This window comes from Ammospiza nelsoni, chromosome 8, assembly GCF_027579445.1.
Source record: "Ammospiza nelsoni isolate bAmmNel1 chromosome 8, bAmmNel1.pri, whole genome shotgun sequence".
Classification (NCBI taxonomy): Eukaryota; Metazoa; Chordata; class Aves; order Passeriformes; family Passerellidae; genus Ammospiza; species Ammospiza nelsoni.
Window position 1 is genome coordinate 20,312,888 of NC_080640.1, and position 18,134 is coordinate 20,331,021.

The 18,134-nt window shown below is 44.3% G+C and overlaps 1 protein-coding gene across 1 annotated transcript in view; it reads right to left on the reverse strand.

Moving 5' to 3' along the window:
- Window positions 1-265: 265 nt before the first annotated feature.
- Window positions 266-18,134, reverse strand: part of SYNPO2L (synaptopodin 2 like) — a 35,504-nt gene continuing 17,635 nt past the window's right edge. The window contains exon 4 of the mRNA XM_059476979.1: window positions 266-6,718. Within this exon, the coding sequence (XP_059332962.1) occupies window positions 4,383-6,718 (2,336 nt within the window). The 3' untranslated portion in view covers window positions 266-4,382. The remainder of the gene's footprint in view (window positions 6,719-18,134) is intronic.

Sequence of the window (18,134 nt, forward strand, 5' to 3'; positions counted from 1 at the left end):
ACCTGTTAGTGAGTGAGTGTTTTATAATCTGTAGTATCAAAGTTTTGGATCTCACTTAAGTTTTTGCTTCCATGGGGCTTTTTTAATGTATTGAGACTTTAAGTCCAACATAGGTGTTTTTATTGCTGAGAGATCCTATCCTTTTTTGAACTCCTTATATTCTCTTGTCCTTAGCAGTTTCTAGTAGGTAGTGCTAAATACATATGCTGTACAGATAGCAATTCCTTCTGGGTGCCAAGCAAAGAAAATGACAAAATGCCACATGTAAAGTGCATATCACAAGTTTATTTCTCTGCACAAACAAATAGAAAGTGATTGTAAATTGGAAAAAAATAAAAGACAAAACAGAAAAGGAAGAAAGGTATTTCCATAAACAAAGATGCCAGCTCTGTTCATCTGGGCTCTCATCTTTCACCAGACAGAGCACTGCTGCTGGGCTCCTATTTTCACAGCACTGATGGGTCTCTTCTAGGAAAAGGGTTTAGTAGGGGTGCTGGATATTATAGCAGAAAGGGAGCATATTCTTCATGAGGAACAATCTTGCCTCACACTGTGCTCATGTCTGGCATCAGTGACTCCTCATCACACCAGTCTCTTCTGAGATGCTTCCTCCAAGGTGCTGCAGGATTTTGAGGTTATCTCTGGTAAGTGTTCCCATATATGGAGAGGGAAGGGACTGTTACTTCTAAAGCAAAGATAAAACCCCTGAATTGCCAGAGCTGCAATGTGTAGCCTGCAGCATGCTAGAGAGGAGGGATGATAGGCAGAGCCCATGAAGACATCTTCAAATACTTAACAAGGGAACACTGGGGTTTGGCCTACCACTGCAGCTTATAACTTAGCAGGTGGGAGCTAAAACTTGTCAAACAACTGTTTATGTCTGTGCTTGTTCAACAGCTGAGGAATTAGACATTTGGAGAGGCTCAAGACAAGCTTACATGTTTCTTAAGTATTCCTTGTAACCTCACCTGTGACCTTTTTAACAGGCCAGCCACAGGATTTTCATGAGCAGACATTAGCAGAGCTGCTTAAAGCCAGCAGTAGTTCAGATTTCTTCTTTAAAACTTAACAGATGCATCTCAGTATTATTTCTCATCTCATGCTACTTGCTGCTACAGGCCTTATTTGGGATACACCACGAACACTGTAGGCCTCATCTGCAACAGCCTCTGCTTCTGCAGATCAGTCCTGTGTCAGCAAAGGATCCAGAAGAGTTTGTGAGGGGCTGAAATCTATTAAACTACTTCAGTTTTGCTTCTAAACATAGCTTTGAAGCAAGGATGTAAGTAAAATGCAGGATTCCCAGCCTCCTGGTTCTTTTCCTTGCTCTTATATTTTATATTCGTTCTCTAGGCAAACACAAACTTTTCATTTCCTGCCCATTACATTATCAGAAATGATGGGGCAAATGCATTTATTCTACTCACTTAGATCATGATATCTAACACTGAATGGTGTTTGGCAATCACTCCTCAGAAGAAATCATTGTCTCCCAGAAATCTGGAGTGGGATCACTAAAATACTAAACCCATGCAATGTCCCTTACATACTGAGGCCAGACTTCTCTATTTTTCCAGTGGCAAAATGAATTTCCTGAGACTTTCAGGCCCTGAGAGCACTTAATTTTAGGGGCCTGAGGGAAAGGGATACTGGAGTAAGATTCAAACTTTATGAGGTTATTTCTTGACTGCAGAATTATGTTGAGCACCCTTCCTCTGGTCCACACAACCCCTCTCTACACCTGAGTTTGGTAATGCTTTCAGCCTGGCCTAGCTTGTCTGTCTAAGGTTAATGGCTTAAATCTCTAGCCAGGGACAGACAACACTCCACAAGATGAGAGACAAAGCTTTTGGAGCACTGCTACTTCTTGACTTCCTTCGTAGAGCTTTCCTAGATGAAATAGAAGATTCCTCCCTCCATGTTTGGGAAGAGTCACAGAGGTTCAGTTTGCACACAGGTTTTTTTTCTTTCTTTTTTTTTTTTTTTCTTCTTATTTTGGTTTACTTTTTTATCTTTTTTTAAATTTTGTTTTTGTTTTTTTTCCTAGAAATGCTGGCAATGCAATGCAGTACAGGATGAGTGAGAAAGGAATCATCTGAGATAGGTTTTATAGCATGGCTGCTCCCCTTCACTGGAGCTAAATGGATTCTGGTGATCTGAATTAACTCTGGGGTGATGATTTCTTGTAAGATATCCTCTCTGGGGCTTTTCAGGGACACAGTCTCCTCATCAATTCAGGTTGGCTGCTCCTATACAACCAGATGCAGCATCTCTTCTGCCTCAGCCTCACCTTTGGCCATTAACTCAAGGTATTCCCATGGCTTTTCTTACAATCCTCTCCCACGGTTGATAGTGTGCTAAGTGAGGTGTAAGTTCTGTCCTCCTCTCTTCCCAGCATGCTCATGATATGTTTCAGGACCACCAGGAATGTGCACTGCAAACACAGGTGTGCAAAAAAAGTCCAGCCAGATTGGGAAGGATTCAAAGGCAGAATTGTGAATTACTTCTCCTTTTCTCTCATTCTCTCCCTCTGAAGCTTGTCCAGGGTCAGAGGTGCTGGCTAGGTTTTCCAGCCTTCTTTTTCTTCACAGGAGAGCACACATGAAAAATCTCCAGGTACTCACAGAGAAAGACTTTCAAGCCTCCAAGAAAAAGTGGAGCCCCCAGCTGTCATGAAAAAGCTACACATCATAAGCTCTTGCTGTGCAGAGGAAGGTTGGCTTAGATTTAGTATGAAACAACACTAGCTGCACTGCATACAGACTGCTTCAGACTCATTAGCATTCCTTTTTTTTTTCCCAGAACCTACACTTTGTATATCCAAAGTTTGTGCTCAGTCCAGTCAGGGAATGGCTACTGCTTGAAGCAAAGGAGCATGTCTAATGAGAGGGAGACTTGTCTCAAGGAGAGAGGGCTTTGAGACCCTCATTCTGCCTCCTGTACACATTCCTCTGGGTTTTGCAAAAGGCTGGGCAACCCTGACCCAGAAAGAGGTGGCAAACGCCTTCCCTGCAGCTGGGGCATCTGCTGTGTTTGGAGCCAGATTTCCAGGAGCAATCTTTCTTGGTGTACTTGTGGGATCACACTGGAAAAGTGGCTGCTGGCAAAGGAGCATCACAAGCAGAACGTAAATGGCTGGGGGGTGTGTAAAGCAGAGAATAGATGACATGCACACACACATGCACAGTCCCTACTAAAATGCTGAATTCTTCCTTGGGAAGGCAGTGCTTTCTTCTGAATGCCTGTAGTGTGGAGATGAAGTTGGAGGCTAGCCTGGGACATTCAAGGAATAACCAGTACCAAGTACTGTTTCCCCAGCATCACCAGCAAACTGAACTCTGTATATGTGTATGAGTGCAGATCCTCTGGGATTCTCAGAGCACTGCTGTTTTTACCAAACAGGCCCCACAATAATACCTAAGTCGTTTCGTATGAAGTTTTACTTGTGACCTTCTGTTTTCCTGACCTTCACTTCCATGCTGAGAATGTCTGTAAAGGCCCTCTGTTTTCCCCTCATCACAAAGCTTTCAGCAAGTTTTATGTCATGACCCATTTCTAATTTAGTCCCACTTCTGTCCTGAACTAAACCAAAAGATCATGAACAAATGCATATTCAGTCCTGTCTCATTTTAAAGCCAACTGTACCTCTTCCCATGCAATCCACCTTTCTACTTACAGCATCCATATCCTGTTCAGTGGGACTGATGCTGCAGGGCCTTTCTTTGTGCCAACCAGACACTCCTGAGCTTGGCTTTGATTTTGTGTATCCTTAAAAATGGATACTTCCTACTGCAGTTCCCACAGGTGGTGATAGCCCCATCAAGTCCCCTCAAAGCTCCTCTTTGACAAACTATTTCCAGATCTGATAGTGGTAATTAGTACCAGCTAGGATGACTCTCTTTTTAGCCCCAGCCCTGGTGACTGGAGGAACAGGCACACATGGGCACTCTTGGGCGCAGCCACACTGCCCACATGTGCATGGGCAAACAGCACTGTTCCCTCTGCTCTCTTGCCTTCTTTCCCATACACCCACCGAGGGAATTCTGGAAGAAATGTCCCAGGTGAGGCCCCACTTGTCCTTCAACTCCCTGCTGAGTGTTGCTGTGTGCATGTGTGTGTGCACACACAAGTGAACTGGACAGACTGGGAGGATCAGAGAAGAACGGTCTCATGGGAAAGCCACAGCCAGTAAGCCTTTCCATGAAGCATCCCATCTGAGACCAAGGGGAGGCTGGGGAAGGGGGTGGTGCAGAAGGGCAGTAATTTTTTGAGGTTTTTTTTCTTCATTTTGTGTCACTCATCCCAATGTACTGAGCTGACATGAAAGACAAAACAAGCACTATCTCTGTGGGGCCACAGACAGGATGGGAGGGGTGCCTGCCTCAGTGATGGCCAAAACTTGGCCTCCACACATTGGCCTGCATGCCTGTTCTTGCTGCAGAGAATTTGGGCCTGGCCACCTGAAACCGAGAGGCAGAGGCTGAGTTTGGAGGAGGTCCCTGTCCCACCTGTCCAGGCTCTGGGGAGCTCTGATATGGCTTAGGGGAGGGGCTGAGCTCCACCTGGAAGGGTGCTGGTGTAGCAGGGGCAGAAGAGGCCATTTCTGTTCTCCATAATGGCTCATCCAGCGTGGTGGCTGAGCGGGGCATAAGCACAGTGGGTGCCAGGCTGCTGGAGGCTGGCATGGGAGCCGGAGTGGAGAAGCGACGAATCTCCTGGGTCTTGGCTATTTTCACAGGGACCTGCTTGGCTGCCACGAAGGATGAGCTAGCCTGTGGGGTTGGCTGACCAGGAGTAGTCTGAGTGCTGGGGCTTGGGGGATCCCCAAAACAGAACATGGCTGACTTCAATTGATAGGGCTGGTGGCGCATTAAATCAATGACCTTGATGCCTGATTTCTGGCCAGGTGCCTTTTTCACTTTGCTCTCTGCTTTGCTAGCCTGAGATTTGCTGGCTGCCAGAGGATAGAAAGGGGAATGCATTGGGTTGTAAGCTATTGGAGGGGGAGCCCGGATGTTGGGTGAATATTTCCAGCATGAGGGTAGAGAAGGGGATGGAGAGGGGGTCCTGGGCTTGGACTCTGGCTTCGGTGTTGTTTCCACCACATATTTGTCCATGCGGCTCTGGCGTTTGGCAAAGAGCTCTGCCCCCTTGCCTTTAAGCTGAGGCATGTCCTGGGCCCCATTGACCAATCCAGCATCTTGCTGAGGCTTGGGGGCCACCGGAGGTGGGGTCTTGAACTTGCGGCCTGAGGACTGCATGAAGTTGCAGGCCTCAGCACCCAGGCTGAGGAAGTCCTCCTCAGGCCCAGACTCAAAGCCTGCCGCAGGGTGGTCACCCTTTGGCTTCTCATCCAGGTTCTGCACCAGAGACAGGAGCTCAGGGTTGGGTGAATTCTTCTTCTTCTCCTCAATCTTACTGAACATGGGTTTCTTGTTGCCCCGTCGGCGAGCCTCCTGCAGGATGCCTGTGCGGGGAGCTGGCACAGCAATCCTCTGCTCCCTGGAGGTTAAGGGCTCTGAAGGAGGTCGTGGCGTTGCTGGAGTTATGGCAGGAGAAGGCTGTTTTGGCACAGGGGAGCTGCTTCTCATGTGCTGTGATGGTGCTGGACTAATATACAATGAAGAAGAGGCTGTTCCAGGGACTCGTGGCTGGGATGCTGCGGAGGCCACATCACCTCCTGGCTTTGAGGGAGTTGACAGAAAGATAGAGGTGGTGGATGTCCGGGCAGTGTTGGCAGAAGGCTTGACCTCTGAAGTGCTTCCTCCCCCTTTTGGCTGTGACTCCAGGGGTGATGTTGGTCTTCCTGGTGCAGGAATATACAGAGATGTGGAGGAGCTGACTGGACCACGCTGTGTTGGCACTGGGGCATTGGCAGGTGTTCCTGGAACCAGAGGTGAGAAAGGGGGAACCACTGTGCTTTGCCCACCCAGACTTTCAGTGGGTTTTTTGGGTGCAGGTGGCCTAAAAATGACAGAGGATGTTGCTGGACGCTGACCAGAAAAGCCAGGAGTAAAGGGCCGTGCAGACCTGTTGAACATGCTTGTTGAACTTGCAGAGAAGGGGTCGGGGGTGCTTGGGGGAGGAGGGAAGAAAGTGGGGCTGGGGGCAGTCAGGAGCTGAGTGGGGACAGTGGCTGGCTGCTTGCTGGGCACTTGCACAGCCTCCAGGTGGATGCTGAGGGGCACGTTGTCTGCCTTCTGTGGCACAGGCATATCTCCGTTCACTGTGCCCTGCTTTGGCTGGGCAGCTGGGGCAAGCTCTGGGCTCTTCTGCACTGGAGTTTTCTCAACTGTGTACTTCCCAGCCCGTTCCCTCTGCTGCTCAAATAATCGTGCTCCTTTACCTGAAGCTTCACTCAAACCTTTTTGCTTCTCTTCCTTCTGTTCAGAGTCAGATTTGGACTTTTCAATGTCTAGGTAAGTGTTGTCCCAGTCTGAGTGATTAGTTAGGCTTCGGGCATCAGAGAAACCTTCCTCATCAAATTCAGATTCACTGGTTGGAAAAACTCCGTCTTCCTCCTCGTAGGAGCGGTCTTCATCCACACTGCCAAAGCTCACCAATGTATACTTCTTAGCCCTCTGCCTGCGTTTCTTAAACATCAGCACCCCCTTGGAGTGGGGGTTGGGTGCATCTGTCAGCAGGGATGCAATGGTTCTGCACTTGGTTTTGGCTTCTTTCACATTCTTCTCCTGGATGCTTTCGTGGCGGTGGAGCTCTGAAAGAGATAGAAAGAGGCACTCTGAGAGGTCAGAAAAGGTTGGGTGGGCAAAGGTGGACAGTGAAATGGCTATAGGTGCTCCAGTGAACATAAGAGGAAACACAGCCCTTGCTCTTTTTTTTCATTCCACTTTTGCTGGTTATATAAACTGTCTTTATAAACTGTGTCTTTGTAACTGTTGGTAGAAAATCAGGAGCAGTTTTCTCTTTCCTGCAAACAGTAGAAGTCAATGCAGGTGTGGGGAGGGAACTCCTCCCACTCCGATGGCCAGTCTAAGTTTACTCATCAGACCTAGGATTTCCTATTTCTAAAGCATGTGAACAGGAGTCCCAGACGTTTTTACAGTGCTTTGCTTGCTTGTGGAAATTTTTACCATTTATTTTTCACCCTGAAGGTGGAGCCCTGCTTTCTGTAGATGTTCCTTCTACCATACAGAGGATTGCACGTGTGCAAAAGGAGGGGTGCTCTGCAGGCACAGCAGGGCTGCTCCTGATCTAAGCCCTGCAATGTCAGCTCCAGTCAGTGTGGTGCAGCAGCATTGTGTGTAGGGCTGTTTGCTGCTCTGCAGCAGCCCTGCCACTGCAGGAGGCAAAGGAAGAATTATTTCATTCTGGCTGCAGTCTCTTCCCTGTGCCCCATGCCTGGCAAGGAAGAAGAGTACTTGCTCCTGAGCAAGAATCCCAGATCCCCACAAGTGATCAGCCAGACCAGAAGGAAATCCACTTAGACAGGCTTGCTTGGAAAAGACACCACCTGTTGGGACACTGGCATAAAAGTGTGGGATAATAATTTTCCACCTGCTCTGTGGTCAGTAAAGCCCCAGGGAGGAACACTGTATCCTCTGTCTTTGTTTGCAGGGAAAGCAGGTGGTGAACAGGATTCAATAGTAAAACCAGGCTTGTCTGCCAGTGAAAGTATGGACATGCCTTGAATCACTGCTGAAGTGACAGAAGTCAACATTAGCCTTGCACAGAAAAAAAGCCCCACATTTCTAAACCACAGACTAATTTGTGATGTCTTTCATTTCACCCTTTTCCATTGCCTGTTTCCCAACATGGTAGTACAGATGAAACAACCATCCACTGTACATATCTCATAATTTGTCAAAAAAACACCTTGTCCAGCCCTGACATTCCCAAGAGAGACGTAATAAATTCTGCTGTGCTGAAGGGAGAGGAGAGGAGAGGAGAGGAGAGGAGAGGAGAGGAGAGGAGAGGAGAGGAGAGGAGAGGAGAGGAGAGGAGAGGAGAGGAGAGGAGAGGAGAGGAGAGGAGAGGAGAGGAGAGGAGAGGAGAGGAGAGGAGAGGAGAGGAGAGGAGAGGAGAGGAGAGGAGAGGAGAGGAGAGGAGAGGAGAGGAGAGGAGAGGAGAGGAGAGGAGAGGAGAGGAGAGGAGAGGAGAGGAGAGGAGAGGAGAGGAGAGGAGAGGAGAGGAGAGGAGAGGAGAGGTGCAAGGCAGTGCTGAGGGATGGTGTTAGCTCAAGAGATGATGGAAGCTGCTCAGTCCTCTCAGTATCTCACTTCTGATCAATTCATCACAAAGCATTCATTCAATGTGAACCTGTTAATGTCAGAGTCGCCTGCAGTGAGGGACAGGGAGCTTAGTTAAGAAGTTTACTGGTTTTCCTGAGGGCTGCAGTCTCCCAAAACCTTTCCAGTCTACACAATTGTGGCACCATCATTCCATACTGCATCAGTGTAACCACAGCAGAAAGAGCTTCCCTTTCCCACCCCATGCTGAAAATAAAGTGTTGATTTGCAAAGCTCTATCCTTCCAGGAAGCTCTCAAAGTCTGTAGCCATTCCATAGCACATGCTGCTGCTTTGGGACTTCAGCAAGGGCAATTCTGTGGTTTGAGATCACTTCATGTGGATGCACAGTCCATTCCTCTCCTTTGCACCCAGAACTAGAAACAGGAAAAGCAATGCTGAAATGGCTCATTATTTGTACTTGCATTTGCAAAGTGAAGGCTCTTTGCAAAACTTTCCTTACAGAATAACTCTACCTTGCTGAACCAAGACTGAAGTAGTGTCCAGGTTTGTGTGTAGATTTAGTGTTCTTCAGGGCAGTCACAGACTTGCCCTCAAAGACCTGCTCTCCATGGTAGAAGCAAGCTACAGTCCCCGAAGGTCTGCCCACTTCATTTACAGATCTGCATGCCTGTGTCTCTAGGGGTTGTTGACAATGGAGAAATAAGGGAAGTTGTTACAAACAACTTACTAAAAGCTATACCTCACCTGGTGGTATTTTGCTTCTAAAGTTACAAGGAGAAAGAGCAGTACCACAGAGCCTTAGTCAAGTGCAGAATATGTAAGCTCTGGCCTGAGTGACTCACAGGAGGATTTCTAGCATCAGGAGCTACCAGACAGGGAGCAACACCATTCAAAGTGATGTCTGCACAGCCCTTTCTGCCAGCAGACTACCATGGAAGTGCCAACTCTAAACTTTGGGCTAGCAAATACTGCCAGAGAAAATGTAACAAAAGATGGTCTTTAACTCCACCAGCCTGTAGTCCTAGCTCAGCATTAGGATTCATGTACAACTTCCCTAGAAAGTTGCTCTGAACTGTCCTGTGCTCTGAAGGAGCTGGCAAATAGGGCCCTCTGGGACCTGCTTCTCACCTCCCTCTTTTCTTCTTCCTAACTTTCTCCTCATCAAAGGCTAAAGCACACAACTAATTACACCAGTCCTCCCAACAGAAAAATGGTCATGCTATCCAAGCTACAATCTTCCACAACATCTTCCTAAGACGACTTATAGAAGTTAAAGAGCAAGAATGAAATCAGAATGGGCAAAAGAATGGGGTAAGGAGAGTAGACTAAAAAAAGCAGAGGAAAGGAAAGAAGAAAGGAAGAAGAGAGAAGAGAAGAGAAGAGAAGAGAAGAGAAGAGAAGAGAAGAGAAGAGAAGAGAAGAGAAGAGAAGAGAAGAGAAGAGAAGAGAAGAGAAGAGAAGAGAAGAGAAGAGAAGAGAAGAGAAGAGAAGAGAAAAAAGAAAAAGAAAAGAAAAGAAAAGAAAAGAAAAGAAAAGAAAAGAAAAGAAAAGAAAAGAAAAGAAAAGAAAAGAAAAGAAAAGAAAAGAAAAGAAAAGAAAAGAAAAGAAAAGAAAAGAAAAGAAAAGAAAAGAAAAGAAAAGAAAAGAAAAGAAAAAAGGATTTGTACCTGCATAAGGCTGATCCAAGCTTGAGAAAGTAGAGTCCAGACCTGGAGACCTGGGCATGTCACAAAGCCCGTTTAATTCACAACTCCCCATAAACAGAAAGAGAGGCAATGAGAGACAAGCAAAGCAAAGCTCTTCTGGAGCAGAACCAAAACTCTGAGATGTCCAAGCTCTTTGCTATCAGTCCACAGGCCTTTTAAAGCCTCTCTTTTGTCTCGTAGGCTTTGCTGCTGAAAGCCATGAGGTCACTTTGTCTATTTTTGTCTTCATAGCTTCATCACTGAACAGTGTGATGGACATTGTCACCTGGCACTTAAACTTACTCTTTCCCACTCCCTGTACTCCCTGTAAGGAGAAACTCCTATTTTTTATTTTAAAATAAGAAAATATACTCTATATTATCACAGCTTCTATGGTGTAAGCTTCAGGTTAGAAAGGTGCAGGCTTCAAGTTAGTGTTACCAATGCCTCAACGTCCAGCATTTCTGTGTCAAAGAGCCCCTCCAAGAGATACAACTAACACAGTGTGCCTGTCCAACATGCAGAGGCAGAAGAAACCTGCACAGGAGGAAAATAAGTTCCCTTGCCTGAAACTCTCAGAGAGCACTCAGCTCAAGGTTAAGAGGAAGAAAAGAGAGAGCAGGAGCTTTCCTGTGTATATCAATTTTCTTCCATGTCTGAGGAGAACCAGTCCACAGTTCAGATTTCTGTTGTGTACACAACTGAGGAACATTTAACAGAGGAGCATTGGGATTCTGGATGTCTGCAGTGAAGTTGTTTAGCTGAATTAAAACAGCAGAGGCTGTTACCTACACTGAAAGCATGGTTGTGCCCAGGGAGGGTGACAGAGAATTTGGAAACCAGGGAGTGCTGTTTTGGCAGCACCATTCAGAGCTCCAGCACAGGAGACTGAGAGGTCTTGAAAGATGAGATGCTGATAGTGAGGACTGTGGTAGGTGGGAAGGAAGGGAATAGATGGTGCTGGGAAGTCTGTAGATCTCAGCAGTTGTGGCCTGCTCAGCATCTCTTCACATTTTGTCTAGGTCCTGTCTTACCACTCCTTTCTGTAATCCAGCAAGAGCTCCTGAGAGACAACCCCAGAGCCGTGGCCAAGGGACACCCTCCCATGACTCTCCCTCCAGCAGCCCCAGCCTTAGCAATTCTGTAGCCTTGGCAGACAATCTCCAGTATTAGAGAGACTGGAAAAATGAAGGTCTGACCATGTATGCTGAAATCCAGCAGCCATCACTGCACACCAAGAAGACAGCTCTCACAAGGCAACACTGCTGTAGTGACAAGACCTGTCATGTGTCATACAGAGGCTCTTAGTGCAAGAGCAATGAAAGTGGTTCTTCTTCAAGCCTCTTCTTTGATGAATATTTACACATATAGGGATATATGTATATATATGTGTCTTTGGGGAAACCTTTTATTATTGATACATACCACTGGAATGAAAATACAGCTCAGTTTCTTGTAAGAACATTCAAATGGAATAGATAAAAGAGTAAAAGGAAGGGTTATAAAACTCTGATAAATTCTGTTGGTGTAGTGAATAATTTCTATAGAAAACTTTTTGTTACCTTCTAAAGCACTTATTTCATGTACACACTGAATTCTGTTGGAAAAAATCCACAAAAAGGAAAAATTCTATTAAGCAAAGCCTATGGAAGTTTTCCTCTTAACTAAGTTTCACTGAAGTGAAATTATTTTTGTTACCTAATTACAGTAAAGAGAAGTATAAAAAGTACAAATCTTTCCAAGATCAGACCTTATTAAAAGAAAGCCTTTTAATGCCCAGGAAAGCTACTGAACAAGCAGGCTTACATGAGGTCAGATACTGTTCATGTTCTCTAGGAAACAAAAACCAGGAAATTTTATTACCAAGACCGAATTCTAGAAAAGCCATTACTATAGAAAATAAGGTACTCTGCTAGTTCTAAAGAGCCTGTTCCTCTGTGATGAAATACTACTTGTCAACTGCTTTTTTCATATGAGGTCACCTCGAATTTTGTTCTTCCAGCTATTTATGTTAGACAAGGTCATTTTTCCATGGCTAATGTTGCAAATATCTCAGTAAGTCATTAGAGGCTACAGACATCTCATACTTTACATACCTGAAGTCCTTTCAAAATAAGATTTGGATGGGTTATATTGACCTTCTAAGTATTTCCCTTGAAAGTTTCAACCTTTAAAGCTTTGATCAGTATTTAAATTGCAAACAGTTAAGCAGAGGAGTATATATTCTTTTCCCTTAAAGTAAAGCTAAAACTCTTGGGATAGGAAATATTTGTCATTCTTGGATATTTTCACACTTCCATCACATAACCTGTGCATAATATAAAACACAGATATGGTTTCAGCTCCAATTTAGGATGCTACAGACAAATGCTACAGTCCTACTCAAGTCTGCAACACTTTAGCATGTATCTGAGGTTATAGAGTTAAAATACTTGTCAAACCAGTGTTTCTTCTTAAATGGCTAATGATTTTAAATGTGCCACTGAGACACTGCCCCACTGCAAAGTACTGGTTTTGGAAAAACAGAAAGAAACAGGCTGTTCTGAAGGTAAGTTAACAGCCCATGGAAAAAAAACATGCCCATTCATTTTGTAGATCTTCGAGCATTTTTAGGCATACTGCTGTTGGAGAGCTCTGTTAGGCAGAGAGGGTGTAGAGACATCACTGTGCATGGCTGCAATATCTTAGTCTCATGGTATCCTGCTGGAGACTTGAGCAGCTTTTTCATTCAAAAAATCTCTCAGCTGGGTGACAGTTTGCCCTTCTTTCTGAGCTGGATGGAAATATAAGTGCAAAAGTGCAAAGGGTAGCACACATGGCCAGTTTTTCTGTGCTAACAGATCACACCTGGGCCCTGCATATTCCCTACATAGCCCTCTCCCAAAGGAGAACTTTCTTTTGCCAGGACAGCACCTGTTTAATGCACTAGTGAATCTGTCTTTTGCAGTTTTAGCCCAATTTCCTCTGAAAGGTTTATTCAGTCAATGCTGCACGTCTTTTGATCTTACCCATTTCATGCTAATAGTGTTTGAGTCCATTTGCTAATTTTAAGAGTCTGAAGTCACAAAGATACAATGCTCCTTCAAGTTTACATGGAAATAGGAGGCTCAGCAGAGGAGAGACCCCACCATAGGAAGCGAGAAGCCTGAGTTCAGTCTTAATTTGGCATCAAAAACTGGTAAGAAAACACACACACACAAAAGCTTTCTCATTTTGAATGTGAGAGACAGATGTCAGACAGATTTGCATTTACTAGACATGAGAGAATGAGGTATCAAATACAAAACATAAATTAAAAGGATGCCAGGATCTGCTAAGTCTGCTGCTGACAAAATTGATGTCTGACAGCAGGATACCACTGACTGATCACTCCTTTTGTCTTTCAGTCTATCCAACATCTACTCCAGTAATACTGACAAGTATATGCTCACCATCTCACTATGTGGACTTGATTAATCCACTTGCCAGATAGTCTCATTAACCAGTTGATTTTAGTCATTTTTTGCAACTGTTCAAGCTCCTGCCACATTAAAAATTCTAGCCTTTCATGAGACACTGTATATCTTCCATGTGTTACGTCATCTGCCAATTAATACACAGCAATCTCCACTGAATCCCCATGACACCACTGAAAATGGTATTATTGCTATTTCTTGTTACTGCTCACTAGGTACAAAACCCAAGAGAAACAAGCCACATTTACAAAGCTTCACTAGCAGGGATTAGCATCTGAAAAAAGCAGATAGGAAGACAATAGTGCTGTACCTGGGAACACTTTTGAGCTCCTCAGTCCAGGTAACCCCCACACACCTGGGTCTCTCTGGGAAGAAAAACCAGAGAAACGCTGCAAGGTGTCTCAGCTCCGTTCCAGATGTGAATAACAGCAGTTTGGGGGCTGTGGTGTGCCCCACAGTACATGCTGCTCGTTCCGTCTAGGTGCAGCCAGAGGATACGATCCACTGACAGAAGAGAAGAGGGTTGGGATTTTTTATCATCTGTCTCCTTGCCAGTCATTTAACATTGAGGTGGAGAGGACCTTTGATTGACGTTAGTGTTTAAAGCTCTGTGGGTGAAAATATAGAGGTAGTCCTGTTGGATTCAGAAGGCCAGTGAAACACTACTACCAACTTAGCCAGTTAGCTCATCTGACATCATGAGCCATTAATAGTGATGTTTTCTGTTCTATTCTTAGCCAATTGTGTGGTCACCTTACGGTACTCCTATCTCATCCATATTTCTCTCGTTGGAAAAGTCATGTGGAACTGTATCAAGTATCTTATAGAAGCCAGCATATACTGTGTTCATGTTATTCCTTCAACCTGAAGTCTTATCTTACTGAGCAGGTCAAAGACTCTTTCTACTTTTTGTTAGTCCATGTTGATTTTGTTTTCTGCAAAAATGCACCAAAAAATCACTTCATGCACTTAATTGAAGCTAAATAATTGTTTTTTTCTTATTGTCACAGTCTACGTCTGCTAGAAGGATATATTCTTCTCATTATTCCAAGGTACTTGGCAAGGACTGAGGACCATTCTGATACAAGTTTCATTAATTCCTTTCATTTGACCTCTACAGAGAAGCTGACTGAGCCTTGCTCTTTCAGTATAGTCAGTGTATCAAGATATGCTGAATCTACTCACCCCCATTTCTGCTCCTGTGTCTTTCTGCAAAGAGTGAGATTCTTAGTTAATGTAAGTGCTAGATACTAATGACAATAAAGCTTTACACATTTCCCAGCAAACTGATGTCCCTTCCTATGATGGGTTTAAGAGAAACTGAAGAACAATTAGCCAGGTATTGGCCAGGTTGACAGTTTTCTCCTTCCTAACTATAATTTTCTCTCACTTCTCTTGAATAATGCCTGTTGTTTAATCACTCCTTGTCAAAGTCCTTTTATGCCTCACCCTTTTATGCCTCTCCCTCATCCATCAATATCACTTTGTCTCAAAAATATTTCAGTATTGTCCCTGAGCAGACTTGTCCCTATCTTGTCAGAAAGCTTGTCCAATATTACTTTCAGAACTGATGGAAACAACTGGATGGGGAAAGGATTCCTGTTGTCTTTTTGCATTACAAATTCTTTCAACTAATATGTCAAAACCCTGGAATCTAAAACTATCAGCTTGATTAAGACAGTCTGTGGGGTTATATGTATAGCTGTTTCAGTGTGATTATTGCTCTAATAATCTTTGTGATCTGAGCTATTGGCAAAATTTTGATTTAATACCATTGTTCCCCATCAGCCTTACACATCCTAAGTCAGAGTAGAAGTGCATGTGCAAGGCCAGGCTATGTTAACATATGAGACAACAGAGTCTGAAAAAATCACTAACTGGGGCTCTGCAAGGACCATGCAAATGTAGCTTGGAAGCAAACTCTGACACTGCTTCACAAGCAGCAGGATGATGAATGACCTCTGATCGTGTCTGAGGAACTGTGACCCAGAGTCAGAGTCCCTGTGCTGACAATAATATCATAGAAGTAATGTCTGAGTAACTGATTGTTTAAAAAAAGGTGCTTCAAATGGTATCTCATACAGTAGAAGTACTAGGACAAATGAGAGTATACACCTTTTCATTTCAGGAATCACATCATTTTCCTCCATACATCTTCAAATGCTAAAGATCTTTCCCCTCCCAGAGAGTATTATCTGCAGCTAGATTTATCTTGAGTTAACACATGTTAAATTTGTGTCTCTGTCAGGCTCTGGGGCAGCAGGATTGCAGTGAGGTGCAAAGGTTGAGCAGAGCAGAGCTCTATCAGCTTTACTTCCAGTGCTGCAACCCACAACATCTTCATTGAAATGCTGGACAAGAGTGATGCCTGAGGGAACGGTCCTGGAGGTCTCCAGTAAGAATACCTGAGGAAGATGGCAAATTACTTGTGACAATTATGAGATGACTCAAGAAAGAATGAAAAATTCATCCACCCTAGCTAAGACAGACAACAGTAGTTTATAATCTGGGTTCTGCCCCATTAATATATCAGCCTGAAAATACTACCTCCGCTTTCCATAGAAGGACATCAACTGAAGGAATAAGATTAAATGTCATACTCAAGCCTAAAGGTGGAGAAATGGAGAGAAAGAGCTCTAGATGCCTGGTGTTTATCTCTCTGTAGTCTTTAATAAATGCCTTCCAAGTGGCAGAGAATTCACACATGAATGACAGTTACTAAGTGGGGTCTCTTAAACAAACACATACAACTAGACCGCTACTGCAGTGTATGGAAACTGATTTCCCAAGCAGAAGCAATTTCCAGTTTCATGCATGCTGAAATGAGATCACTCCCTCCATCTGTGGTTCAACCATGGAAGCTGTGGCTGCTCATTGAGTGGCAAGGGCCAAGGATGATTCAGCATGGCTTCATAATGCTAGGAACAGACTTCTGTAAGATCAATAGTTCAGGAATTAATTTTAATATCCTGGTCTAAGCAGAATGCTTTTCTATTTTACTTTAAGGCATGTAGGATGTAGTAGTAGTAGGCTATTATCCTAAACCTACTGGTGTCCTAGACTGCAGTGAATGCCAAAACCAGTGAGTCACACAACTGTGATCATTAGAGTTACAACTGTCAGAGCTGAAAGCCAAATAGAAAATGTGGTGCAATAACTTCAAACTGCCATTCAGATACTTCATCTTGCTCACAGCCCCTGTGGCCTATACCAGTTGTAACAGGCTGAGAGATGGCTTGCTGCACTCACCCTCTCTGCAGAGAAATGTGACTGCAGTCACTCTCAGAAGAGGTAATCTCTATGACCTGCTGATGAATAGGCCACTTATTTATAAGCAACCTATCTTTTCAAGTGATGCTGCTGTACATCCGCTTTAAACAAGAAGGATTTCCTTTTCTGATATGGAATGAGTAACTTTGATGACTCTGCACAGGCAGCCAGGCCCATATAAAGCAGAGGAGGAAATTTCCCCACCCAGTTTTCCCTCCTTCCTCTACCATACATGGAGAGGCTCTTGAATCCTAGGAACTAAAAATAGTTCAGCAGATAAGTTTAAATTAAGATATTTTGAAGCACTTCTTTCACTGACACAGTGTGATAGCAAGTTAGGAATAGATTGCTGTCCTGGTATGTCTGTCCTATTTCCAGTTGTGGAAAAGGCTGAGCCTTTTGTCCTGTGAGATGATTTACAATGGGGCTGAAAATACAGTGCACCCCAGAGAGCACAAGTGGCTGAGAAGAAGCCACCCTGGCTACAGATGGATCCCAAGCCTCCAAAGGTGGGGTGAGAAGAGAAGGACACTGCAGAACCTATGAGAAACCAAAGAACCTCACCTGCAATTACTTGTGACAACTATAGGCTGATTCTCCCTGCCACAAGCTCCCACTTTCCCCCTGAAACTGATGTAGATTTTTAAATTTGTATTTTCTGTCTAGAGATAGGAAGTAAAGAACAAAGCTACAGAAAACCCAAGAGCTGACAGCAGTAGCAGTGTTACTGAGATCCTTCAGGGCAACAGAGCAGTGAAGAATGTCAGTTGCTACTCTTGGTGATGTGCAAAAGAATTATTATGTATCTCTGTTCTTTTTCAGGGATTTCAGTTATTTATATAGAGGTTTGATGTTTCTAAATACTCATCTAGAAATAATGTACCCTCAATTCTGTTTGCTTGAGGTGCAGGGAGAAGTGGGAAAAGGAGACAGTTTCTGGAGCTTAAAAATGACAGTGAAAAGTTAGAAAGAATTAAAACAAAGGACAAGAGAAATACCCCCAAAATTGAAGTAAACATCAGAGCAGATATGAGAAAGTAGTACATTCTAGGAAGAAAGGATAAGGAACCACCTGGGGGTCAGTCCCAACAAAACAATTTTTCACATTCTTATGGTGCAGTAGTGGGAGCTGAAGAAGGCTGTGGCAAGGCAAGGAGGGTGTATTAGCAGATGCACTGGTAATACATTTAACTAGTGCTTCAAAAGGCAGCCATCTGCATAGGTATTCACAGTGGCTCTCAAATGTTTCCTGCCTATATATCGATACTTAGGCTCTCCCCAACTGGTAGTCCAAGTCACTTCCTGGAGCTAACTCAGGTTTTAAAACTCTGCCTGACTTTTAAACCATTATTTCACATTCCTGTTTAGCAAAACCCAGGAGTGTCTGTGTCCCAGAGTAGGGTACTGTGGTGTGGATATTGCTGAGGAAAGGCAGAGGAACAGAACTTTAAATGCTGCTGTCTCCGTGGGAGCCTAGAGCAGCTGTAGGAGCTGGAGCAATGCTAGCCCAGA